Source organism: Rhinatrema bivittatum, chromosome 2, assembly GCF_901001135.1.
Source record: "Rhinatrema bivittatum chromosome 2, aRhiBiv1.1, whole genome shotgun sequence".
Lineage (NCBI taxonomy): Eukaryota > Metazoa > Chordata > Amphibia > Gymnophiona > Rhinatrematidae > Rhinatrema > Rhinatrema bivittatum.
This window is the reverse complement of record NC_042616.1, coordinates 792352855-792380323: the sequence shown is the minus strand read 5'-3', so window position 1 is coordinate 792380323 and position 27469 is coordinate 792352855. Positions and strand designations below refer to the sequence as shown.

At 43.1% G+C, this 27469-nt stretch overlaps 1 protein-coding gene across 5 annotated transcripts in view; it reads left to right on the top strand.

The window, feature by feature from the left end:
• TRAPPC9 (trafficking protein particle complex 9) overlaps positions 1-27469 on the top strand; it is a 1860352-nt gene that overhangs the window by 802720 nt on the left and 1030163 nt on the right. For all 5 annotated transcript variants that reach the window (XM_029592072.1, XM_029592073.1, XM_029592076.1 and 2 more), the window contains one exon: positions 12914-13056. In XM_029592072.1, coding sequence (XP_029447932.1) covers positions 12914-13056 — 143 coding nt within the window. The remainder of the gene's footprint in view (positions 1-12913; positions 13057-27469) is intronic.

Below are 27469 nucleotides of genomic sequence, written 5' to 3'. Positions count from 1 at the left end.
CCTGCAAACCCTTCCCCTTGTCTGCAGCTTAAGAAAGAGAGAGAGAGAAAAAAAAAAGGAATCCTTTTCCTCGGGGAAGTTCCTCCTGCCAGGCTCTTAACAGCATTAAAATGCTCAGAAGAAAATGTTAGAGCCCCAGTACTGTAAGTCTGTATTCATGTTGACAGGTTCCTCTAACTCTGTGGCTTTCATCTCAGTTTCTTCCTCCTCCTCCTTAAGACCTGGCAGCTGAAATTCCTCACTGACGCGGCTCTGCTGCTCCCCTCCCACATGCACTCTCAGGTGTGTGGATGATGCTCTTGCCCGGGCAGCCTTCTCCTAGTCGCGTTGGCCTTTGCCTACCTTGGGAGACCTGAGAGATGCAGCCGTTTCCTAATCTCCCCACGTTTGAGGTATTCTGGGTCTCCGCTTTCCATTGGAGATAAGGGGCTTGCTTCCTCATGTATATGTTTTAGCTTTCTCTGGGCAGGGATCAAAAGTTGAAAGAAGCTAGAAAACTCGATAGCAGAAGAATAATTACATTTTTTTTAAACTGTTTTTGTCAAGTTTTCTATACTGTCGTTCAGACACGCCATCACAACGGTTTACAATAATTTATACAAGACATCCATTAGTACAAGCATACATAGAAATAAGAATCCTGATCATAAAATAAAGTTATTAAAAGATATAAAAGATGTTTCAGACTATAAGAGCAGTAGCTGTGTTTTGTTTTTCTTTTATTTGGTACAAGGTAGGTCAACAAAGCCCTGGAGATCACATCAAATGCGACCTGCCAAAAACCTCTGGCACTGAAGTGATTAAGGAGAAAGTTTTATTGTCAGGTTTGGTGCAACGCTCTGGTCTGAGGCCCTGTGTTGGTCAGAATTAAGCAGCATGCATGATCTTTTCTTAGCTGTGAATTACCTGACTAGCAGATCGATACTCTAAGGCCGCGGTAGAAACAGTGTGGCAGTGTCAGGCGCACCCTCGTTCCCCGCACGCACAGTTCTCTTCACCTACCGCTCGATACTCTCTTCTAATTGCATGCAAATGCATGCCGCGGCTGCGAAGCCTTAGGCAAGCGTTAGGCCCATGCAACCCATTTTACTGTATAGAGCGCCTATACAGTATCCTGGGTTCGCGGGCCTAACGCTTCACGGCCACGCTGGTATCTGTCATTTCAAATGTCATTTCAAATGACATTTGAAATGACAGGTACCAGGAAGTGGACAGTTATGTTCCCTGATGCTCAGCAAACTTTCCCCCAGCCCCCGCTTACCTGCCCTGGCCCCGTCCGGTCTCTGGTGCAGCCCCAGTCCTGTCCCCTCCTCCCAAAGCAAAAAAAACCCAAAAAAACCGAAAAAGTAGCAAGGCTCGGGCCTGCTACGGTAGTCCCTTCTCCCTTCTCTCCTCCCGATTTCGGCGCTCAAGGCGGCCGGGTGGGCGTGCATTCATCCAGGCAGAGGGAGCGCGGTGACGGTGAAAGCGGCCTCCGGCTCCCTCTGCCTGGATGAATGCACGGCCCCCGCCGGCAGTGAATGAATGCCCGTGCGATTTTGGCGCTCAAGGCGTGACGTCACGACACTTGACGTCACGGCATGGGACTGCCTTGAGCGCCGAAATCGCACGGGCATTCATTCACTCCCGGCGGGGGCCGTGCATTCATCCAGGCAGAGGAGCCGGAGGCTGCTTTCGCCGCCGGCTCCCTCTGCCTGGATGAATGCACGCCCACCCGGCCGCCTTGAGTGCTGAAATCGGGAGGAGAGGAGAAGGGAGAAGGGACTACCGTAGCAGGCCCGAGCCTTGCTACTTTTTCGTTTTTTTGTTTTTTTTTTGCTTCTGGAGGAGGGGACAGGACTGGGGCTGCACCGGAGACCGGACGGGGCCTTGAGCGCCGAAATCGCACGGGCATTCATTCACTGCCGGCGGGGGCCGTGCATTCATCCAGGCAGAGGGAGCCGGAGGCCGCTTTCGCCGCCGGCTTCCTCTGCCTGGATGAATGCACGCCCACCCGGCCGCGGCCTGGATCGAACACGCACCACCCGCCCGCCGGCTCCCACTGCCGCCTGGATCCAACGCGCGCCCACCCGCTCGCCGGCTCCCGCCGCCGCCTGGATGAATGGGCGCCCATCCGCCCGCCGGCTCCCGCCGCCGCCTCGATGACCGCACGCCTGGGGGATTCGGAAAGTGACAGGTATTTATACATATATATAAACAACTTACGCTGCAATGTGTTTTACACTTTACGGTTTTACCCCCATTTTTTACACTTTATTCCCGTTTTAATTTTCGAACACCACACTAACACCACACTAACACCAAGTAGAGGGTAGGCGGTAAACTAACAGGTTAAGGACGCGGCAAAATAGCGGGTTACAAAGGAGATAATCTGAGCGCGCGTCACAGTATCGGAGGGGAATAGCTAATTCCTTCATTATACAGCTAATTCGTTCATTTACATATATACATGCTGCGTGCGGAAAGGGTTATGCGTCTGTTTTAAGAAGCGCTAAGGACGCGTGAAACTGGAGACTGTATCGCTGGATCGCCTTACGCGTCCGAATTGTGCGCTCCCAGCACGTTACAGACGGGAAATCTTCAACCGCACGTTACAGTATCGACCTGCAGGAGAGGATCTAAATCCTCTCTGGAAATTAGATGCTATGTTTTTAACCTATTGGTCCTTTTTTTTTTTTTTTTTTTAATCATCTAATAATTATTTGCAACACGTCTTGGATTCAGGTGGCCACATCTTCTTTATAGCTTTGATTCTAAGGTTTTCAGCTACTTATTGAAATATCAGGAGATTGTAAGCTTGTGAGAAATCTGCAACCATTTTGCTATTGGAATGTGTAAATCATCTTATGTTGCTGGGTGTAATTTTTTTGTGACTCTCCTCATTTGTAAAATTCTCATGTGATATTTTATGATAAAGTTTTATGTATAAATTCCCTATACTGTTGAAGCTTAAAGTTAATAAAGGTCAGAGTACTTGACAGCATATCCCATCACTTCTTGATTGTTGGATCAAATTCCAGATTGTTATGGAGGTGGATTCATTATTGTCATTTTGCTGGTTTATATGAAATTAGTTGGTACTCTTAATCCATTTTCATTTGAAAGGTGTCATTTTACTAAGATTACAATCACAGATATTTTGAGCTGTTTAAACTTACATTTTCTATCTAGAAGCTACTTTAAAGGACTGAGAGAGGTTGCCCTCTGAATCTTTTTTTTTTTTTTTCTTCAGGAAAGGCAGAGTTAATACTGGATTTGTCCCATTGCATTTATGGACTTGTAGTCCTGCTTTGGCACTAAAATCTGTGTATGTAATGGGGTAATGTCTGGACCAGTAGGTCTCAAATCGGTGGTTGTGGGGACTATGGTCTGGGATGCTACATGTGGAGATTTGGGCGAGAAGTATTATCCCTACCCTAGTTTAGATACACCCAGTGAAGCCCTTATTGGTCTAAAGGGAGACATCCCCTAATTGGTTTTTGGCATAATGTAAGATATTAATATTTAGTGATGAACAGCTGGCAACATTCTTTTGTGCACTGAAAAAAAAAAAAAAACCCCAAACACAAAAACTGTGGAACCCCCCCCCCCCCCAACTCTTCTGTTAAATGAGAGCTTGGGCTGTGGCGTTTGATATTAACTCTTTCCCCACCTTATCTTAAAAGAGTATGTGGAATAATTGTTTTATGAGTTTAAAATTAACCTTTTATGAAAAATATCACTGCAATGGATTGCAAAGTTCAGTATGTTTGTTTTGTTGAGGCATTATCATTGGGCAATAGGAAATAAATATACTAAATCCTAATGCATGTTAATGTACATAGTAAATTGATGGTACAAAAAAGACCAAGTGTACTATTCAATTATTCCTTTCCACAGCTGCCAGACGTAGAGTGTCATTGTTTGTAAGGTAGTGCTCATTATCCAAGATATTTTAGGTTTTCTTCCATTTTCCTCTACCATCTTGAATAGATGAGCATACAAGATCCTCTTTTTTTAGGACTCAAGCAGCACCCCCTTCCTTCCCATGTCTAACCACAAAACTTAGCATTCCAAAAATATGGAGTAAACAGGAGCCCACAGAAATTTTATAAATGAAAGTAAGATGTTTGTCCACAATATATAACTGTTCCCAATAGAACCAAGAAAAGTTCCAAATCTTCATACAAAGTAAGGTTTATTTTTCAGTTTCACACTTCCAAGCAGTTACATTCCTTTCATAAGATCTCTTCCTTCCACCGAGAAAACCATCTCAGTGAATGACACTTCTGTCTTCTTTCTTTGAAAATTATCCCCTTAGTAGAAAAACAAGATGAAAATACATAAAAAGAAAGTGGCAAAAAAAATAAATGACATCTTCAAGAAACTGCAGCCAAATAAGGAAGTCTCATAGTCTGCAAAACCCGAAAAGTATACCAAACTGTCTCCTTGATCCTAAAACATGATTGATCCAGCAGAGAAATCCAGTTATCAACCTGGAGTTAAATTTTGAAGAAACAGACCAGCTTCTGACGCAGTTTCGAAAGAAACATGGTTTTCTTTGGTGGACTACTCGCAATCATGCAGGATATTGCAAGATAATTGGAATTTTCTGTTTAATTAATTGAATACATAGAGGGGCAAAAGCCTGCCACTTAGCAGACACCTCAGCAGAAAAATCTTGAAAAATAAGAATTTTACTTTCTAAAAATTGTTAAACTGGATACTTTGCTGTAAGCTCAACGAATCTCCTTTTTTGATGAAAATTAAGTATTCTAGTGAGAAAAATTCAGGGACGCTGCAAATTAGGATTACGCGCACCCAAGAAATGCACTCTCTCTGCACAGAGCTGATCGCTTATATTTGGCAGATTCAGAGCCACAGGCCACCATTCTTCTAATCGCAAATACAATGTACTATCCAGAATGGTATCAAAAAAACTGGTAAATCTGAGATTATTTTTTCAGGATCTAGTTTCAAGATCCTCTAACTTTGCAAGGATAGTTTATTTTTGTAGTATTCCAATCCGATTGCATCATTTCAATCCCCTGGATTTTATCTTCTACCGTTAATTGTCGGCTTTCTACTTTGCCCTTCTTCTTCACTACATTTTGTAGCTGAGCAATAAGTCAATCCAATTTTTGTGATAATCTACCCAGTTTATTTTCAAGAACTTCCAATATCACCACAGTAATATCATTCACCAACTAATCTTGGGGATTCACAGCTTCATGCATATCAAAGCCGTCGGCCATTTTAAATAAAGAATCTTTAGGCCATTCTTTATCTTTTTTTGCTGAGCAGGTAGTTATCCTGCAAAAAGAAAACAAACTTAGGTTAACTGCTTCTGTGATAGTCGCTATTGAAAGGTCACGGAGACAAAAATAACAATCCAAAAGTCAACAAATTACCAAAAACAAAGTAATATGAGGAAGGGTTGTAGGAGCTGAGCTAAGACATGACTGTTTCCCTATATTGCACTACAAGGCTCTCAGACAGAATTATTATATGAAGAGAAATTGTAACACAATAGATGGCCTCCCAATGACTGATATTCAAAATGGCTAAGTCAGGGGCTTGGAATGAGCAGATAGGGGAGGAGTTGAGTTGGCTGAATAAGTTAATCGGTTAGCTCGATATTCAAAGCCGACTAAATTATCTGTCCAACTGTAGTCATAGGACAGTCCTAAAGTTTGCCAGTTTAACTTTATCTGGCTAATTTTAAGATACTAATGTGACAAACCAATCAATATATCAACACCACCTGTCAGTGAACTCTTAATTATCTATTAATCAAAAGAACAGCTGCAGCTGTTCTATCACTGTACTATTTCTATTTTTTCAAAAAGATTTATGATATAAATTCTTTCATTTGTGCTGAAAATTTTATAAATGTTTTTAAGCCTACATAAATCATTGGAATTATTATCTACTAATTTTTTAAGAAAACTTTTTTAAAACAATTACATTTTGGAGTGAGTAGAAGGTTTCATACACTCATGTAGGCATCCCTGCACCGTTCATGCATTGTAATCATTAACCTCCTACCGCCTCCATGCTGTGTTTTCTTACTAAGATTTTTTTATATTATTTCTTATTTTTTATTTTTATATTAAAGTCCCAAAATCTCCATGACATCCATTTAGTGTAACATGATGCATATGTTAACTCTCCAATGATGCTTATCTTTAGATAGTTTTGTCGTCTTTCATGAAGCTTATTTATTAGCAAAATGTTACCTTCATTCTTTCTTGATGTTATGCAATTCCACTGTGATGCTTGATAATTTTCAGAATGGATCCCTGCAAATCCCGTGCTGCAAATCTTTAACTCAGATCCCGACATGTTCATGTTTCAGACTAACGTCTTTCCTCAGGGGAGTGTTTCTGTAAGATAAAACTCCAACAAACAGGATTATAGCCACACAGTTTTCTGTTCAAGCGACCGTTTCTTGATGCAATTTCTTCTCTTCCTCCGATTCAATCTGACGCCATGGATGTCAGCAATTTTAAGATAGCCAGGTTTTTTCAGTGGCACAGATACACTGCTGAAGATACTGTTTAGCACTAATTAGCCAGATACATTTATCTGGCTAACTAGCACAGCTGCATGGTGGCAGAGTATGAACCTGTGGTTTTTTTTTAAATAGATGTAGCAGAGAACCATATGAAGCATAGTTACATCACTGACATGATTTGATATATTTTTTTATTATAAGCAGGTTGCTCACTTTTTGAATAAAAAAATGTGGCGGTTGTTGTGAGGGGAAGGGGGGTGTATGAATTGCTATGAGAGTCCCACAGCGATATTGTTATAATCATGATTACATTGCATATTTTTGTATGCCAATAACTTAGGAACATAGAACATGATAGATAAAAGACCATATAGCTCATCTAATGTGCACATCCATATGTCCTGCTCAGCTTTATATATCCCCTTCCTATCCCTCAGAGCTCCTCTGTACTTGTCCCATGCTGTCTTGACTTCTGATACTGTCGTCATCTCCACATGATCCACCATCCCATCTGTAAAGAAATATTTACTGAGTCTGCCTCCTTTCATGATGCCTCATTCCAGAGCTTCTCTGTTGAAAGAGGTCTGCCTCCTGTGCACTCGTCCCTTGGAGGCATTTAAATGTTTCTATAATTCCTCCTGTTTCTCTCCTTCCCTTCCAGTATATACATGTTGAGGTATTTGTCCGTCCCCAGATGCTTTAAAATGAAGACTGTTGACCATTTTAGTAGCCAGCCTCTGGACCAGCTCCATCCAACCAGAGACTTATATAGAAGCAATATGGCCTCCTTTACCTTGATGGCTATTCCCCTCCCTTTACACCCAAGCATCCTTTTGGCTTTTTGCTGTCACCTTATCTACCTGTTTGGCCTCCTTAAAAAGATCTGATATGATCACCCCCAGACTCCGTTCTTGTTTTGTGCAGAGGACTTCACAGTTTTATACTATAAAGCTTCCTGAAGTTTTTATGACTGAAATGCATGAACCTGCATTTTTTTTTTAGCTTTAAATCTTAGCTGACCAACTCTATAACAATTCACTAGCACTGTTACATAGATAACCTACCGAGATTATTTTTAGAGTGCCATTTAGATCTGGAGTATCCCTTTTACTCAGCTTTCCTATATAAACAACTATGAGGGTTTTTTTTGTTACAAATCTATATTATTTCATTGTTTGTGTACTATGTGATTTTTTTCTTAAAGCAGATTGACATTGTAGCATACTGTATATTGATGAGTTAGATTGAAACTATAAAAACTGTGTTCCTTAATGGAAGCCTCAATTCCTTTTTAATGGGTTATTTTCTTTGCCTTGCCTGCTTCTAGCAAGGTTTATGTTTGATCGTGCATTAGTACCCATTATTCAGTAGAGTTTTAATTACATAGATTTGCAACAGTGGAAAAATAAATTTCATTTAGTGCAGAATCTGTTGTTCAGGGTGGTGCCTAATTCATTTATGTATGCCATTTCTCATAATAATTCTCCAGAATTGCTTAATGTAGTGCACAGACACAGATGGAAATTTTTCTAATTATAGCATTTCCTTGTAGAATTGACTTCTGTAAAGATATTGCAAATCATTTGGAAGCAAATCACTCTTTCATATGGAGTTTCTTATTAGAAACCTGAATAGATATAGTTTTGAAATGTATATGCAGTAGCCTAGTGTTTGGCAGGCAATGTAGCCTCGTGAGCTGGAGAATTTCTGGTGCATGAACTGAGAGCCCCTTCTGCCTCTTATTTGCTCTGATTTTGGACAAGCTACTTTATCGCTCTCTGTTTCTGAGATACAATTCTAACAAGCTATTTTACATTATCTGGCTTTCTGGGTGAAATAAATGATTTTATTTATTTGTTATTTTTATTGTTGGAAAAATTCAGCCTCCTGATGGACTGAAAGTTTGAGATACAGGGATTTATGATAGCATCACTTGGATTCGATGCCTTTAACCAGCCAGGTCTTGTACTGTTGTTAGATACAATTTTTCTTGACTCAAAACCTTTTCTACTTTCTTCCGACACAAGCGCTCCTCCACTCCCCCCCTCCACCCTCCACCCTTCTCACTCAACACCCACATCAAATCCGCAAAATCCCAACACAAATTGATGTAAAGCCCCACTACAGAATGTCATAATGTCATAAAGCCGAATACAACATCTCATAATACAACAGGTCACAATATTAAATCTAAAATGTACAGTGGCTCTTTGTTTGTATCAATTTAAAATGTTCCATGTATAATGTTCCAGGCAAAATGTTCCATGTAAAATATTCAATGTAAAAATACAATGCAAAATGTTCAATGTAAAATGTCACAAATTTCAATGTAAAATGTTAAAAAATATAAAATGTTAACAATGTTTTATCGTAAATGACACAACGCTCCATTGTAAAACAAGAAGTCCACTCTAACAGACTCATCTGTTTCCAATGTAAACCGGTGTGATATGTCCGATGAACATCGATATAGAAAAAACAAACAAATAAAAATAAATTACTGAGGCCACAGCATTTGACAAGGCTTCCTTTGTATATTGACAGAAATTTCTGCACAAAACTGTGAAACACGGTTCAGTTCAATTGGAACAACTGGCGCGGGATCAAAGCAGTATGGAGGCCCGAGCAGAGGCTGCTGAAAAACAACGGGATGTAAAAACATAGGGGTAGATTTTAAAAAAGTGCGCCTTCACGTACTTTTGTTGGCGCACCAGGCACAAACAAAAGTATGCTGGATTTTAGTAGATACGCGCGTAGCCGCTAAAATCCAGGATCGGCGCGGGCAAGGCTGCCAATTTTGTGCAGCCGGCGCGCGCCGAGCCGCGCAGCCTGCCTCCGTTCCCTCCAAGGCCGCTCCGAAATCGGAGCGGCCTCGGAGGGAACTCGCTTTCGCCCTCCCCTCACCTTCCCCTCCCTTCCTCTATCTAACCCACCCCCCTGGCCCTATCTAAACCCCCCCCTACTTTTGTTGGGGGATTTACGCCTCCCGGAGGGAGAAGTAAATCCCCGCGCGCCAGCGGGCCGCTAGCGCGCCGAGACGCGACCTGGGGACGGTTCCAGAGGGCGCGGCCACGCCCCCGGACCGCCCCGGGCTGAAACCACGCCCCCGGGCCCGCCCCCGAAACGCCACGTCCCGCCCCCAAAACGCCGCACCGATCGGCCTCGCCCCGACACGCCCCCCTCGAAAAACCCCGGGACCTACGCGAGTCCCGGGGCTCTGCGCGCGCCGGCAGGCCTATGGAAAATAGGCGCGCCGGCGCGCAAGGCCCTGCTCGCGTAAATCCGGGCGGATTTACGCGAGCAGGGCTCTTAAAATCCGCCCCATAATGAATAATAACTATAAATGAAAGAAGAAACAAATACGGATGTCATATATTCTTGGATTTTTTTTTTTCCAAGTGGGTTTGAGTGGGGGGAGCTCTAAATGTCTCGAGGAATCAGATGGGACAATTTATGTTCAGTTGGGAGTGAGGGCGGGGAAGATCAGAGCTCCCATCAGGGCTCCCATTACTGGCCGTGATAACCCATATCCATTACCAGAAGCAGTGACACATCAGCTTTATCTGGGCAGAAATCGGCTTTTAATTCTGGAATCACTAAAAGCTTTAGGCCCTTTACTAGATTGGGTAAGGAATCGTCAGGTGATACCTGCTTTAAAATAGACCATTAGCACGGATTACTGGCTAATTTGAACCTGGGTTAATAAATAGGCCCTTTTGACATAATATAAATAATGAACAGGAATAGGATGAATTTAAGAAATTAAGTTTATGGCGTTAATTCCTTAAAATTCATTGTCTCCAAAAATCGCCCAATATTTAGAGATGTTTGATCCGCAGCATTTTTTTTTTCTCAATGAAATTGTGGACTGGCTCAGGGGATCTTCAGCTTTGTCCTTTGCAGAGTTATTCTTTAACATGATTTGTTGTCCATCCCCAAATTTCATAGGATAGAGACCTATATGAATAAAAAACAAATTGGCAGCCTGTTCCCATATTCATTTCTGTCTGCTAGTTAGTGTCCAGGGAGTTGTGAGAAGCAGCGTTAGCATCAGTAAGCCACCTTAAGTTGTGATCATCTCCAGCTGCAGTCTAGTGTTAACTAAAGAGCCTTTTTATTACAAGTCATTAGAAGTCATTAGCTGACTCTGACAGATTGAGTAACAGTTTGCTCTTTTCATAATTATACATTGATTCTGCCGAAGCATGTTATGAGCCCAGCTAATATATGTAATGATTTGGATTTCCATCAGTGAACGAAGAAATGCAGTCATGCCAGGTAATGTAACCTAGAATCGAGCATATGCAGCACCACGATGAGCTGCTCCTGCACAGTTGTGGCAATGTGTGATGGCAATGCACTGTACTGTATATGATGTACCCATGAAGCAGCATATGCTGCTGTGTAAATTTATTTTGCTCCTGTGGGAAGTCACATTAGAGTGATTATTTCAGTGAATAGGTTGGAGACACACCATGTGGTGACCCCACCACCAGAGCCTGATTCTTTTTTTGAATAGCAAAATAGTGATCACAAATAACCCAAATGTCAAACTTTTAAAATCCTTTTCTCTATACTCCTCATTTGATATCAGACAGTTTTTCTCAGCAATGCTCTGTGTATGAAGAGTAAGATGCCATCCTCAGAAACCTACTTACGTTATTGCTTTTTATCTGGCTAGCAGGTATCAAATCAAAGTAGCCTTTGATTGAGTCATTCCTCTGGCTGGGAGTTATAAATAAGCAGTGTGCTCAGTATCTGCTATCAAGTATTTGTTTTTAAATACAAAATTGATTTATCCTTCTCTTTTATTTCTGAACACATTTTTACATATTTTTGGATTATTTGGTCATATAAGATATGATACGCTTATATATATACATTGTTGATTTTATATGATATTGGAATATTTTAACTTCTTTTAAAAACAAATGCTATTTTATGTGGCTTTTGTAAAAGAGATAATGTCTTTCTGTTGTTCATAATGTTGACAGCTGCTCTTTTGTGGAAAGAATTTTGGTAATTACTTTGTGGTTTTGTTACTCAGCAGGTTTAGAAAAAAAATCTCCTCCCCCATACTCAGAATGAATGAAATAAACTTCTGTCTTAGGGAATTAATGATCTGATGTTGTTCCATGAGATCAGTATATGAGAGAGTATGTATTTCTCAAGGTAGTGAAACAATATAATAACAGATAGCTACTACTGCTACTACTGGCATCAGTAGCATGGGATCTTCTTAGTTTTTGGGTAATTGCCGGGTTCTTGTGGCCTGGTTTGGCCTCTGTTGGAAACAGGATGCTGGGCTTGATGGACCCTTGGTCTGACCCAACATGGCAATTTCTTATGTTCTTAACCAGAGCCAGTGGAATGCTAAGGTACACAGAAAGCGGCATAATCAAAAGGAAAAAGAAGGTAATGATACCTCATGAGATCTCATCTGGACCATTGTATCCAGTTCTGGAGGCCGAACCTCCCACAGTGGAGATAGGCCAAGGATCAACTACCCAAATGATGCATGAGTAGAGGCGAGATAGGGGAAATATGACTGAGACATTGAAATACTTCAAGATAAAAATAATGCATAGGAAAACATCTTTCCATGGATGTGTAATTCTAGAATGAAGAAGACATATTTACTTTCATGTGCATACTTTGTACTTGCTTCCATGCAGATGCAAAGCTAATGGGCACAAATGACCTTCATTGTGTACACTGGGATTCTTTTCAAAAGGGAAACTCTTTGGAGGGGTAAATGGTCCTATAAACACTGAGAAATGAGCTTTGATAACATCATCCTATTGACATCTTTCTGCTTCATGAGTTGTCATCGACTTCTTAGAGAAAACAGTGACAGCATTAATTGAGAGAATAGTAAAAACCGCTTTGTTTTCCTTGGAAAAAACCAATGACAGCAGATGAGGACCACAAGTGCAATACCAGAGAGCCTACCCAGTTTCAGTCTAAGGATTTTTGTGCCTGTTCCATCATTGTTTTGTCCTTCACCACCACCTCTGAGAGGCCAGGCTATGCATCCATCTCCCTTTCTCTGAAGTATTTTGTTATACCCCTGAGTTGCATTTCATGACTCTTTACTCTAGAGCTTCATTTTAATTGAAAAATATTTGCTTTCTGACCATTCTTAATAGTTTTTGTGGTATTTGAATATCTCTGTAATATCGCTCCTTTCTTCTGCAAGTCTCATTTTCTAGAGCTTTTGATGTAGATTGCTTTTTTTTTTTTTTTTATTTCTGTACCCTGAATGAATGACACTTCAGTTATATCACCTAAAATATGTTAGATTGCTTATTGTCCAGCTTAGTTTCAGGTATACATGATATCCGGATTTCATGAGTCCAAACAGATCTGCATTTTACTGATTTTACATTAATTTCATACCATGCTTTGTGTTTTCAGATACTGGAGGCCATATTGAATTTTAAATATTCAGGGGGACCAGGCCATGCTGAAGGCTTCTACAGGAATCTCTCCCTGGGTCTCCATGTAGAAGTGGAGCCATCTGTGTTTTTCACACGGGTCAGTACTCTCCCTGCAACAAGGTAAGTCATTGTCTGACATCTCTTTGGTCAACTAATTTTCTTTACATTATTCTTCTGAAGCATATTGATTTGAGATACTTTTCAAGGCACCAGACAGTAGCAACAATACAGAATTGAAGACCATAAAGATGTATAGGATAGTACCCCTAGTCATGCTGCCTCCTATTGACTTCATTAACTCATTGACTAACTGATACATTAAAGTATGTTGCAGTGCATGGTGCACTTAATAAGCTAAGTCCAGTTTTTTTTTTACAGTCCACTGACAGTTCTAGTGTCATTATCAAACAGGCATAGGATTTAACATCAGCATTATTTGCTAACAAGCAGGCCGATACAGTACAGTGCGCTCCGACGGAGAGTACTGTTAGCCTGCTATTGGACGCCCGTTTTCCCTTACCCCTTATTCAGTAAGGGGAGGAAGACGCGCGTCCAACCCGTGGCACCTAATGGCCCTATTAGGTATGCGCACGGGATACAGAAAGTAAAATGTGCAGCCAAGCCGCACATTTTACTTTCAGAAATTAGCGCCGACCTTTGGGTCTGTGATAATTTCTTCTGGCGCCGGGAAAGTTCACAGAAAAGCAGTAAAAACTGCTTTTCTGTGCACCCTCTGACTTAATATCATAGTGATATTAAGTCGGAGGTCCCGAAGAGTTAAAAAAAAAAAAATTGAATTCAGCCCGTGGCTGTTGGGCCAAAAACCGGATGCTCAATTTTGCCGGCGTCCGGTTTCCGAGCCCATGGCTGTCAGCGGGCTCGAGAACAGACGCCGGCAAAATTGAGCGTCGGCTGTCAAACCCGCCGGTGCGCGCGCCGGGAGAGCGTGCGTTCGTCCGCTCTCCCGCGGACTTTACTGAATCGGCCTGTATGTTACTAAGACTGTAAGTGGTCAAGAAAAATGGAAAATCAAAACTTTCACCTCCACTCATAAAGTGTAATAATTTTGGTCATTTAGGGATTTTAATATTATTAAAATGGTCTAATGTATAAAAAAACTAATTTAGAGATTTTTTTTTAGAGATTTTTTCTATACTGCGGTACATGCAGCACATCACCTCGGTTTACAGCAAACAATAATGCAGCAACAGGCTTTACAGTAAAATATTAAACGGAGCAGTACATGTAAAATGCTTAAACAACTAGCAACTAGAACCTTAAATAATTATAATTGACGTAAATGTAACAGGGATTACCGAATATTTGATTTACTTGTAGGAAGAATACTGAAGAGAAGTTTACTAGGGAACAGAAAATGATGAGCTGTATCACATGCAAATACATGTAAATTAACTTATAATTAAAAAAAGGTTATTACAAATTATTACAAATATCCACTGCCCTGAAACACTCTCTCTGCCACTCTTTCTGTGACCTCTGCTGTCACTCTCTCACGCTCTCATTCTCTCTCTCTCTGTATCCATTATCCTGAAACTCTCTCTTACTCTGTCACCACTGCTCTGAAACACAAACAAAGCCTGTTTCTTTCAGGCTCTCTTCTTGACAGGATCTGATGCATTTCATGCAACACTCACACCCAGAGTCAACAGATCCGCAGGTGCCAAGATAAGCACTATTTTATTACTAATGTTAGGTTACGTTTTAGAAAATGTAGCAGCAGAGGTATAGCAAAGACCTAGTTACAATAATGTAATTTTCTTACAATTATTAAGATGTGAAAATCTTTAGAAGGATAGCCGTGGTAGACTAGTATAGCAAAAATGACAAGAGACCGGTGGCACTTTGTCCTTGATAGCTTATGCCTCAATACATTGGTTAGTTTATAAGGTTCCACCTGCCTCTTGTCAATGATTAGAAGGGCAGCTGAAGGTTCAGAATAATCTCTCTCTGTCCCTCTCCCTCTTATGCCTCTGTTAGTTATCCTCTTTATATCTGCACATCTGAAAGCATGTTTTAAGAAATGATGTGATTTTACCAAAACATTGTTCAGGGAGAAAGCTAACTCCCTCACAACTGTGCATCAGTTATTTACTACTTCTTTTCCCACACTTGTACAGTCATGTGAAATGGGAGCAGTGGTGAGAAAGCTAAGTCCAGTAAGGTCTACCTTCTGAATACCTCCTAAGCCAGCTTGTCAGACTTAGGCCAATCAACTCCCACAAGTCGCATAAAATAAGATGATTAGCATTAAACCCTCACCCCACACTTGTAATGGAAGAAGAATGTAATTACACTTCTTGAGGTGTAGTTAATTTTTTTGGCTGCCTCAGCAGGCTAGCCTACCTGGTGAGACTGCCAGGCCCTATCAAGGTTGGGCATGGAATAAAACTTTAGTTCTGTGTTGTCTTATTTTGTTTGCCACTTTTGTATAGTTTCATTTGTATCCTTTTCTTCACTATGTTGTTTTTTTCGCTGTGCTGTTTGTTATTTTCATTAAAGTCAGTGGGGCCGATGCAATAAATATGCGCAGAAAGTGGGCGCTGAACAGTCAGCGCCCGCTTTCCTAACGCGCCCCAGGTGCCCCCAAGGGGGGGATGCAATATTTAAATTAGGGGGGGTCACGATGGTAAGGGGGCGCTAGGGTTGCTTGCGTGCCCCTGGCACCTCCTTGCTAACGAGAACCCGATCGGCGTCGGCCATCCACCATTAGGAAAACCGATGCCGAGTTTATCGGCGTCTGTTTCCCTAAACGCCGCACAGCCAGGGGATTCAGGAAACAGACGCTTGCCATTCGAGCTTCTGTTTCCTGCACCCGACTGCCAGTGTGGTTTTTTTTTTCTATTTTTTAACTTTATTTCATTTTGTTTTTCCTCCTATTGCAACGATATTAAGTAGGAGGCAATAAACTCAGCAATTAATGCCTGTTCCAGGCAGGCGTTAATTGCTGAGTGCTAAATGTGCGTCCTAGACACACACTTGTTGTTTTTTTTTTTTTTGCATCTGGAGTGAATGCTAATGGCCTCAATCACATGCATTTGCATGTGATTAGCGCTATTAGACTCACTCCGCATGGGACGCACGTTGAATAGGTGCTATTCCCCTTATTGCATTAGGGGATTCATTAGCGCTTATTCAACCCGCGTCCAACTGCGGGTTATACAGTGTGCTTGGCTGTTCACTTCTTACTTAGCTCCGGGCCCCCACCTCCTGTCCTTCCCTAACTAAAAGCATCCATTTTTTCAGAAACTGTTTTCTTTTTGATTGTGTGCAATACCTTAAAGCATGCTTTGAATTGCTTGAGTGGAGAATTGAGAGCCATATGCGTCTGGTAAAAGATAAGATCAAGGCAGTGACATCTAAGGTGGCAGCTCCTCTTATGGCCCCATTGTTTTCCGGAGGCACCAGACCCCCCCAAGGTAAATGATATGGCAACAGCTGTGGTGGCGGCACTAGAAACAAAACTTGAAAAAATGTATGCCAAATTCAAAGAAATGATTGTGTTGCTGGCCGAATCAAAGAAACAAATACAGGAAGAGGAATTGCCTGTTTCTGAGCTCGATGACTGCACACGTACGCTTGAGGCAGAAAGAGCAAACTTGAAAGCTGACTGTGACCAACAGACGGCCAAAACCAATCATTTAGAAAATAGGTCACGTCAAGGGAATCTTCGCTTTATTGGCCTCCCAGAAAGCATTCGCAATAACGACCTGGCGAATACATTGGAAGAATGACTGCCACGTGTCTTTATCTATTGATGCAAATAAGGTGACCTTCAGATTGAAGGGCCCATCACCTGATATCAACATTTCCTAGCCGTGTGAAGCTGCAACTGGTCATTGCAGAATTCTTGAATTCAGTGCATAAAGTAGCATTTATCCAAGCTTACCGCAAACACAGGAAGGTAGAATTTGAGGGCGAGCTAATCTTACTTTGTCAGGACCTCTTGGGCCTGGTCTCAGTCGTTTGCCCCATCTATGCTCAGCTGGTGGAAAAGCATATCCAATTTACACTACAATTTTCAGCTAAATTATGGGTCCTGCATGATAATAAAAGTACATTGTTTGACTCAGCATTACTGAAACTGGGGAAGGTTAGCTGAGCATCATTATTGCGGGGCAGGCTGTCAGTAAACCACATGTTCAAACTCCTTAGGTCCTGAGCAGGTGATCAAACATGTCAGTTACACATTTTTTTTGGGGGAGTTGGGGGAATTGTTGAGAAGTGACTTGGTTAATGTTGTTGATGTTTTGGACAGAAAATGAAGAAGTGCATGGACCTTACAATTTTTTTTAATTCTCTCTCTCTATATATATATATTGGATCTTAAACCATGATAATGCACAGATCAAACATGCTATTCACTGGACTTAAGTAAGCTGACTGTACTCTAACAGACTTCGCCTGATGTGAGGAGTTAGCAGCCTTTTTTTTTCTTTCTTCTTTTTCTCTTTATTACTGTTGGTCACTTTAAATTTGTGGTAGGGAGGTTGGTTGCTCACACATCAGACATGGACCCCTACCCTTTATAAGAGAGTTATACTACCAGGTGGGAAGGGGGGAGGATGGGAAGCAGGGGAAGGAGGTTGGGAAGGAAAGAGGGAAGGGAGGAAACAGGGAGCGGGGAGGAGGGGGGACGAGTAGGGCAGGGGAAATAACTCTCTGTGTTTTATTTTTGTGTTGAGAAATGTCTGACTACAATGTATGCAGTCTGGAGCCTGAGGCTTGGCCCGGAGTAAGGAGAATTCATTACTTGTTCACATTTATATAATTTTTCTTGAGTCGTTAGGTGATGCATACTTTGTTTAGATATGCCACTTGGAATGTGTCAGGGATAGGCTCAGTATATAAGTGGTATAAAATATTGCAAGCCCTTGGAATGTGTCAGGGATAGGCTCAGTATATAAATGGTGTAAAATATTATAAGCCCTGAGGCTTCATAAAATACAAATTGCCTTGTTACAAGAGACAAGATTGGATGAGAAGGAGCAAAAAAAGCTCTGCCAGAGTTGGGTAAAAGAGATATGCTCTTCTCAAGCGCCCACTAAAACAGCAAGGGTTGCCATTCTAATAGGGAAACAGGTCTCCTTTCAAGCCACTAAGATAATAACAGACACGGATTGTAGGTATCTCATTGTGAAAGGTGTGCTGTATGGTCAGATTGTTACAATATGTAATATATATGTGGCCTTAACCGGTACCAACATGGTTTTTATATGAGATTGGTGAAAAGATTGGCTGACAATCCCCAAAGCTTTCTTATATTTGGGAGAGATTTTAATTGTTTACATGACCCCATAATGGATCGTTCATCTGGCAAAGAGTTGCTGGAGATCAAGCAATAAATGGGGTGTCCTACATGTGCAAGAATTTGGATCTGATAGACATATGGCAATCCCTGAACCCATTGGCTAAAATGTATACGCACATTTCCTGGGCACATTGTATGTCTTAGTGTATATGTATAGTTTTTGATGGTGCAGAGCAGCCAGTTCTGGAGAGTTGGGAAAGTAGAAATAGGACCCCCAGAGATATCTGACTATTCCCCGGTGTGGGTAGAATTGTAGGGGTTTCATGCACTAGAATTGCGCACAGTGGAGATTCCCTAAAAATCTTTATAAACACCTGGGCTTCTGGGAATATCTGTTGAAAAAATGGGAAGAATTTTCAGCTTTTAACAAAACCAACAGAGAAACACTTAATCTTTATTAGGAAATTGATAAATCTGTATTGAGGGGGGAGATTGTTTCATATGGGGCCTCTAAGATAAAAGTGATGACTATAGAAATTTTGCAGCTGGAACATCAATTACTGGTTGCCAGACAAAATTATGAAATATATAAGATGCCAGTTTCTACGGCTTTCTTTTTGGAAGTCCAGACCATACTCAATACATTATTGCATATGAGAACCCAGAAGTCTGTGTTATATTATAAAGGAAGATTTAATCAATTTGGTAATAAGCCAGGGTGGACACTTGCAAACTTACTTAAATTATGGGGGTGGGGGAGGGAACAAGATATATTAGAGCATTCCAGGATGAAGAGGGAAGGATTAAGAATTCTACTAGGGATATGTGCGGCATTTTTAAAACATATTATCAACAGTTAAACATGGTTCTAGAGTTGAGGAAGAGAGAATATACGCATACTTTGATACAGTACTTATGCCAGAGTTAACAGTATCTCAGCAGGAGGCTTTGAATGCCCTCATACAATCGGGGGAGATACAAAAGGGAATTCAACAGACCCAGCTTCTTAAGGTGCTGGGGCCCGATGGGTACTCAGCAGAGTTTTTCAAATTGATGGGAGAGAAGCTTTTAACCCTACTTGTGGCGATGTTTAACAAACTTGTTGAAAAGGGACATTTCCCATATTCCCTAAACACTGCCTTGTTAATGGTGTTACCTAAAACAGGGTAGGATTTCCTAGTACTGGATTTCTATCGATCCATTTCTCCTCTAAATGTTGAGGTGAAGCTGCTAGCAAACATCATGGCAGATATGTTTGTGCAGTATTTACCATTATTGATTGGGGAAGAATAGGTGAGTTTTGTAAAGGGGGGAGGGGTGTTGTATCTGAATGTCTGCAAAGTAGTGGCCTTGGAGGATAGTATTAAGCGGAAACTACCATCTCTCGTTCTCAGCTTTGATGCTGAAAAGGTGTTCAGTTTTGTTGTCATTCACGTTTGCAGTACTTCGTAAAGAAGGGAGAGAGGACTAATTTCATAAGATGATTGAAGTATTATATAATAAGCCCTCTGCTGTGGTACTAGTGAATGGGACACAACCAGAGACAGTGGAAATACAACGTGGAACCAGGCAAGGCTGCTATTCTTGCTATTCCTCCTAGTGTTAGAACCGCTTTTAAAAAAGATCAAGGAAAATGAAGCAATTATGGGAATACCAATGGGAAAGCGAGGTGCGCCAGCTTTCAAGTCGTCTGGAGTTTTGGATGATATACTGGTCCATATAATGAGTGTGGATACATCCTTACGTGCATTGTTAAAGGAATTCTCTGAATATGGGGCATTGGTTTGGTTTAGGCTTAATCTGGAGAAAACTGAAGCTATACCTATGTTCAGTGATGTTAGAAATAAGGGTGGAGATATTGTTCCATTCCGTTGGGCACAGGATTTATATTTAGGGATATATCTGCACAACGATCCCTATTGCATGCAGAGCGTTAATTCTAAAATGTACTCATAGAAACATAGAAATGATGGCAGAAGAAGATCAAACGGTCAATCCAGTCTGCCCAGCAAACTTTCACACTTATTTTTTTCATACTTTTCTTTTACTCTTGTCCCTTTTAAGTAACATTTTGGTTCTATTTCCATTTCACCCCCGCCATCGATGTAGATAGCTGTGCTGGAGCTGCATCTAAGTGAAGTATCTAGCTAATTGGTTTGGGGTAGTAACTGCCATAAAAGCAAGCTGCTCCCACGCTTGTTTACCCAGCCTGTGCAATTCAGACTTTGTTGGTAGTTGTCTGAATATAAATCATCTTTTCTTCATTCCCCCTGCTGTTGAAGCAGAGAGCTACGCTAGATATGCATTGAAAGTGAAGTATCAGGCTTATTTAGTTTGGGGTAGTAACCGCCATAACAAGCAAGCTACTCCCCTGCTTTTTTGTGGATGCAAATCCTTTTTTCCACATTTCCTCTTGCCGTTGAAGCATAGAGTAATGTTGGAGTCGCGTTAACCATGTGTATGTTTATTGAATAAGGACATTAACCGTGTGTATGTGTTATTGTTTGTAAGGTTTTGGGTGGACCCTTGGACACTGTGGCAGCTGACCACACCCACGGGGGGAAGTCCTGTGAGGGGGCCACAGGTCAGGCTCAGCTTTGGGACATACAACACAGAATTATATCTTTTATTAGACAGTTTGAGAAGCCACCAGAGGTGGCAGTAGTGAGTAGAGATGAAGCCCGACTGGGCTTAGGGTTCCTCAGGATACTGGAACAGCGATTCCCTCTATGGCTGTGCTGTAGTGGAGAAAACTGAGATAGTGAGTACAGTGGAGCATACACAGAGTTCTGGTATAGAGCCTCGTTGGTAAAGTTACTCACACAGCGGTTTCTCCCGGAAGGTAACACAGAAGCTGGAATAGAGGCAGGCCCTTGAGGAGCGAGTTTCTGGTTCCAGGGAACAGCTCTGAGGAAATAATTGGTAACTCACTGATGATGTAGGCAGTGGTTTCTTCCAAGCAGAAGCGATAGGTTCAGGCAGCGAGTCAGGGAACATGGGCCCTCGAGGAGCACCGGTTCCTGATAGCGACCTGAAAGAAATGAGAGGGGCCCCCGAGGAGCAGGAACCCCGTTAAGATAAAGTCCAAAAGTTGGAGAGGCAGAGTAGCTAGGTACGGAGAGCAAATCCATCTGTATGGAGATCCCTTGCTAACTCGATTAGCTAGCAAAAAGTGTAGGCTTTTGTATCCGAGATGTGTGATGTCATCACAGGGGGACCCTCTGAGGTTCGCGCCAAAGAGAGAATAAGAAGCAGGGCCGCGCGGTGCATGCGCCCTATGGTACCTGGACAACATGGCGGGATGCAGCGCCCAAGCTGGACTGGGGATGCTGGAGAGGACGGCAGGCAGACGCCGCAGCAGCCAGATGTCCATCAACAGCGGGAGGAGTCGCAAAAATGGTAAGGTGGGTGGAGTGGAGACGAGCAGCGACCATCGTAACATTGCCCCCCCTTCAAAGGGCGGTCTCCTCTGTGGGTACCAGGTTTTGGCTTCAAAGGATGCGCGAGATGAAATTGATGGAGCATCTCTTTATCAAGGATGTTAGCCTGAGGCTCCCAAGAGTTTTCTTCGGGGCAGAAACCTTCCCAAGAAAGAAGGTATTCAAATGTTTTGCCTCTTCTTCGGACATCAAGAATAGCTTCGACCTTATATTCTAGGTCATCTTCTGCATTGATGGCAGATGGTTCCTGAGTCTTGGAAGAGAATTCACTGAGTATGAGAGGTTTCAAGAGTGAAACGTGGAAAGCGTTGTGGATGTTTAGTCTGGGTGGTAGCTTCGGACTGTAAGTGACGTTGCCAAGACGTCGGAGGATTGGAAATGGTCCAACGTAGCGAGGAGCAAATCGAGTGGAGGGTAACTTCAGTCTGAGATGTTTGGTGGATAACCAGACTTTGTCACCAGGTTTGAAGATAGGCGCTTGAGAATGGTAAGCGTCATAAAACTTCTTAGCACGGGCACTTGCTTTAACTAGTATATCTTTCGTCTGAGTCCACAGGTTATGGATTTCATCAGCAGTAGATTGAGCTGCTGGGGACATCACTGAGAGCTTCAGTGGAAGTGGCGGTGTTGGTGAACGTCCACATACCACTTCAAAAGGTGTTGATCCAGTTGATGTTGCTGGGTGAGAATTGATGGCAAATTCAGCCCAAGGTAACAGTTCAGCCCAGTTATTCTGACGGCAACTCACGTAGGCTCGAATGAACTGTTTTAAGGTTCTATTCATCTGTTCTGTTTGGCCATTTGATTGCGGATGATAGGCTGAAGTATATTCTAGAGAGATATCAAATAACTTTCACAAGGTCCTCCAGAATCTTGCCGGGAATTGGGATCCTCGGTCTGAGACTACGTGTTTTGTAGGCCGTGAAAGCGAAAAATGTGCGATATGAAGAGCTTCGCAAGCTCCAAGGATGAAGGTAAGCCAGGCAGCACCATGAAATGGGCCATCTTGCTGAAGCGATTGACTGTTACCCAGATGGTATTCATTCCTCCAGAAAGAGGTAAATAGACTACAAAGTCAGTAGCGATGTGTGACCAGGGCTGTTCAGGAACTGGCAGCGGTTGCAGCAATCCCCAAGGTTGGCCAGAAGCAGGTTTGTGCTTGGCACAGTTGGTACAAGATGCCACGTAGGATAGGGAATCTTTTTTGATAGTAGGCCACCAATAGAACTTCTGGATCTTGAGCAGGGTGCGGCGTTGACCAGGATGGCCAACCAGCTTGGAATCGTGCGCCCAAAAGAGCACTTTCTTCCTGAGGTGTTTAGGCACGATGGTTTTACTAGCGGGCACAGAATGTGTACTCGCCAAGATGACTTTCTTCGGGTCAATTATGTGCTGAGGTTCTTCAGGCACATCCTCCGAGAGAAAGAAGCGTGACAAAGCTTCGGCTTTGGTATTTCTGTCTCCGGGGCAATATTTAAGCACAAAGTCAAAGCGATTGAAGAATAAGGACCATCTAGCTTGTCTGTGGTTAAGACGTTGCGCATGGCGGAGATACTCTAGCTATTTGATGTTGAGCGCCTTCAAGCCAAGGCCGCCATTCCTGGAATGCTAGCTTAATAGCCAAGAGCTCTTTATCTCCGATCCTTTAGTTCTTCTCTGCCGGGGAGAAACATCATGAGAAGAAAGAGCAGGGACGTAAGGATTTGGAGTCTCCAGTTTGGCTCAATACAGCCCCCACCCCGACATCCGAAGCGTCAACTTCTACAATGAATGGCTTGTTAGGGTCAGGATGATGCAAGCATGGTTCCGTGGAAAAGGCAGTCTTTAATTTCTCAAAAGCGGAAATGGCCTCCACAGACCATCTTGAAGCGTTGGTATCCTTGCGGGTCATTGTGGTCAAGGGCACTGTTAAAGAAGAGAAGTTCTTTATAAAGCTTCTATAATAGTTGGTAAACCCCAAAAATTGACTCAGGGCCTTCAGGCTGGTAGGTTGGGACCAATTTTTAATACTCTCTAGTTTTTGAGGGTCCATCTGGAAGCCATCTTTAGACACGATATAGCCAAGAAAAGGCACAGAGTCTTTATGAAATTCGCACTTGGATAGTTTGGCGTAGAGCTGGTGTTCACAGAGTCTGCATAGTACTTGCTTGACATCCTCTAGATGAGTGGGCAAATCCTGAGAAAATATCAGGATATCATCCAGGTATACCACGACACTCTTATACAACAGGACCCGCAAGATGTTGTTCATCATGTTCTGAAATACAGCGGGTGCATTGCACAGGCCGAAGGGCATTACTAAGAACTCAAATGGCTGTTTTTCATTCGTCGCCACTGCGAATGCAAACTAAGTTGTAGGCCCCCTTCAGGTCAAGGTTTGAGAATATTTTGGCCCCCTGAAGCCGGTCAAACAGCTCTGAGATTAAAGGCAGGGGGTAGCGGTCTTTAATCGTGATCTCGTTCAGACCTCGGTAATCAATACAAGGACGTAAGGTACCGTCCTTCTTCCCCACAAAGAAGAAGCCTGCGCCGGCTGGTTGGTCTAATAAACCCCTTCTGTAAATTCTCCTCGATGTATTCAGACATAGCCTTATTCTCAATCACTGAGAGTGGATAGACACGTCCTTTAGGAGGTTCAGTATTGGGTTTCAGTCTTATGGCACAGTCATAGGACCTATGCAGCTTCTTTGGAAAACACATCACTAAAGGATGCGTATTGAGGCGGAAGTCCCGGCATCGCTGGAGTTGTAGGCATACAGATGACAGGAGCAATCTCCTTAAGGCACTTTCCATGACAACCTGGGCCCCAGCGGGAGAGTTCCAAGGAAGCCCAGTTGAATTGGGGTTGGTGCAACTGCAACCAGGGTAATCCCAGGACGAATAGGGTGCATGGTCTTCTCTAACACAATGAAGGGAATTGACTCTGTATGGAGAGCTCTGCTGCGAAGAGTTACCGGTTCGGTTTGGCAAGTCACCTCACCCGGTAAGGGCTCCCCATGGATGGAAGAAAGGAGTAGTGGAACCTTCAAAGTGACGAGGGTAATCCTCAAATGTTCCACTAGGCATCAAAGAATAAAGTTGCCTCCTGCCCCTGAATCCATCAGGGCAAGAGTTTGAAACTCAGACGGTCCGCAGATCAAGGAGACTGGGAGAGAGAGCGGAGGAGAGGGCGTAGTAAGGCCTAAGAACAGTCCTCCTGCAGGACTTTGACCCATCCGTTTTCTGGACGAATTGGGCATGTTGGGACATCGTGACCAGCCTGTCCACATTACATACATAGACCATGCCTCTTCCAAAGTCTTCTCTCTTTAGAAGTCAAATGATTGCAACCAAGTTGCATCGGTTCATCTCCACTGGCAACCGGAATTATTGGAACCATCCGAAGTGCAGGTTTAGCACTAGCCTCCTTCTGACCTGGTCCTCTATTAAGACGGAGTTCTTTCACCTTATCATGAAAGCTGGTGGTCGATTCTAGTAGCCAAAGCTACTAGTTCATCCAGTGAGTCAGGTGTTTCACGAGCGGCCAGCTCGTCTTTCAAGCAAGTATCCAGGCCTCTGAAGAAGAGAGTTTTCAGGCATTTGGGGTCCCAGCAGAGTTCTGTAGCAAGAGTCTTGAACTCTATCGCAAAATCAGCCAGTGGTTGGTTGCCTTGCTTCAGGTCCACCAGAGCAGAACCAGCAATGGTCACTCGGGCAGGGTCATCAAAAACTGATTTAAATAAGTCCAGAAATCCGTCAATATCCTACAAAATAGGATCCTTGCGTTCCCACAGTGTAGAGGCCCAAGACAAGGCCCTTCCATCAAGATAAGATAGAATGTAAGTAGTCTTGGCAAATGCTGTGGGGAAGTGAGAAGGCTGTAATGCAAAATGCATGCAGCACTGGTTTAGAAAGCCCCTGGTTCTCTGAATCTCTCCCGAGAAACGAACTGGAGCAGCCAGCCGTTACAGTAGTCTTTAAAGTTACTTCAGGTAACTGACCTTCATTACTGGAAGTAGCGCTTTGGGTCTTCTGTGCATGCAGCTGATGAAAAGCTGAAGTGAGTTTCTCCAATGCGTCTTGCTGTTCCGCAATGCGCAGAATCAGGCCCGGAATGGCCTGCAGGGCATTGAGCTGTGCCGGATCCATGGAGTTAGCAATCTGTTATTGTTTGTAAGGTTTTGGGTGAACCCTTGGACACTGTGGCAGCTGACCACGCCCATGGGGGGAAGTCCTGTGAGGGGCCACAGGTCAGGCTCAGCTTTTGGACACACAACACAGAATTATATCTTTTATTAGACAGAGTTGAGAAGCCACCAGAGGTGGCAGTAGTGAGTAGAAATGAAGCCCGGCTGGGTTTAGGGTTCCTCAGGATACTGGAACAGTGATTCCCTCTTTGGCTGTGCTGTAGTGGAGAAAACTGAGATAGTGAGTACAGTGGAGCATACACAGAGTTCTGGTATAGAGCCTCATTGGTAAAGTTACTCACACAGCGGTTTCTCCCGGAAGGTAGCATAGAAGCTGGAATAGAGGCAGGCCCTCAAGGAGCGAGTATCTGGTTCCAGGGAACAGCTCTGAGGAAATAATTGGTAACTCACTGATGATGTAGGTAGCGGTTTCTTCCAAGCAGAAGCGATAGGTTCAGGCAGCGAGTCAGGGAACATGGGCCCTCGAGGAGCGAGTACCGGTTCCTGTTAGTGACCTGAAAGAAATGAGAGAGGCCCAGGAGGAACGGGTATCCCGTTAGGATAAAGTCCAAAAGTTGGAGAGGCAGAGTAGCTAGGTACGGAGAGCGAATCCATCCATAAGGAGATCCCTTGCTAACTCGATTAGCTAGCAAAAAGTGTAGGCTTTTGTATCCGGGATGCGTGACGTCATCACAGGGGGACGCCACTGAGGTTCGCGCCAAAGAGAATAAGCAGGGCCACATGGCGCGTGCACCCTATGGTACCTGGAAAACATGGCGAGATGCAGCGCCCAAGCCGGACCGGGGATGCCGGAGAGGATGGCAGGCAGACGCCGCAGCAGCCAGACGTCCATCAACCGTTGGAGGAGTCGCAAAAAAGGTAAGGTGGGCGGAGTGGAGACGTTGGGCAGCAACAGTTGTAACAGTATGTTTATCTTTTCTTCATTCCCCCTGCCTTTGAAGCAGAGAGCTATGCTGGATATGCATTGAAAGTGAAGTATCCGGCTTATTTGGTTTGGGGTAGTAACTGCCTTAACAAGCAAGCAAAAGGATGCAAATCCTTTTTTCCACGTTTCCTCTTGCCGTTGAAGCATAGAGCAATGTTGGAGTCGCATTAACTGTGTGTATGTTTATTAAATACGGATATTAATCTCCAGGTAGTAGTCGTCATTCCCGCAAGCCACCCCCATGCCTCTTCTCTTCATTCACATCCTCTAGACTTTATGGATCCACAGTATTTATCCCATGCCCCTTGAAATCCTTCACAGTTTTGGTCTTCACCACTTCCTCCGGAAGGGCGTTCCAGGCATCCATCACCCTCTCCGTGAAGAAATACTTCCTGACATTGATTCTGAGTCTTCCTCCCTGGAGTTTTAAGTCGTGACCCTTGATTCTGCTGATTTTTTGCAACAGAAAAGGTTTGTCGTTCTTTAGATCATTAAAACCTTTCAAGTATCTGAAAGTCTGTATCATATCACCCCTGCTCCTCCTTTCCTCCAGGGTGTACATATTTAGATTCTTCAATCTCTCCTCATAAGTCATTCGATGAAGACCATCCACCTTTTTGGTCTCCCTTCTCTGAACCTCCTCCATCCTGTCTCTGTCCCTTCGGAGATACGGTCTCCAGAACTGAACACAGTACTCCAGGTGAGGCCTCAC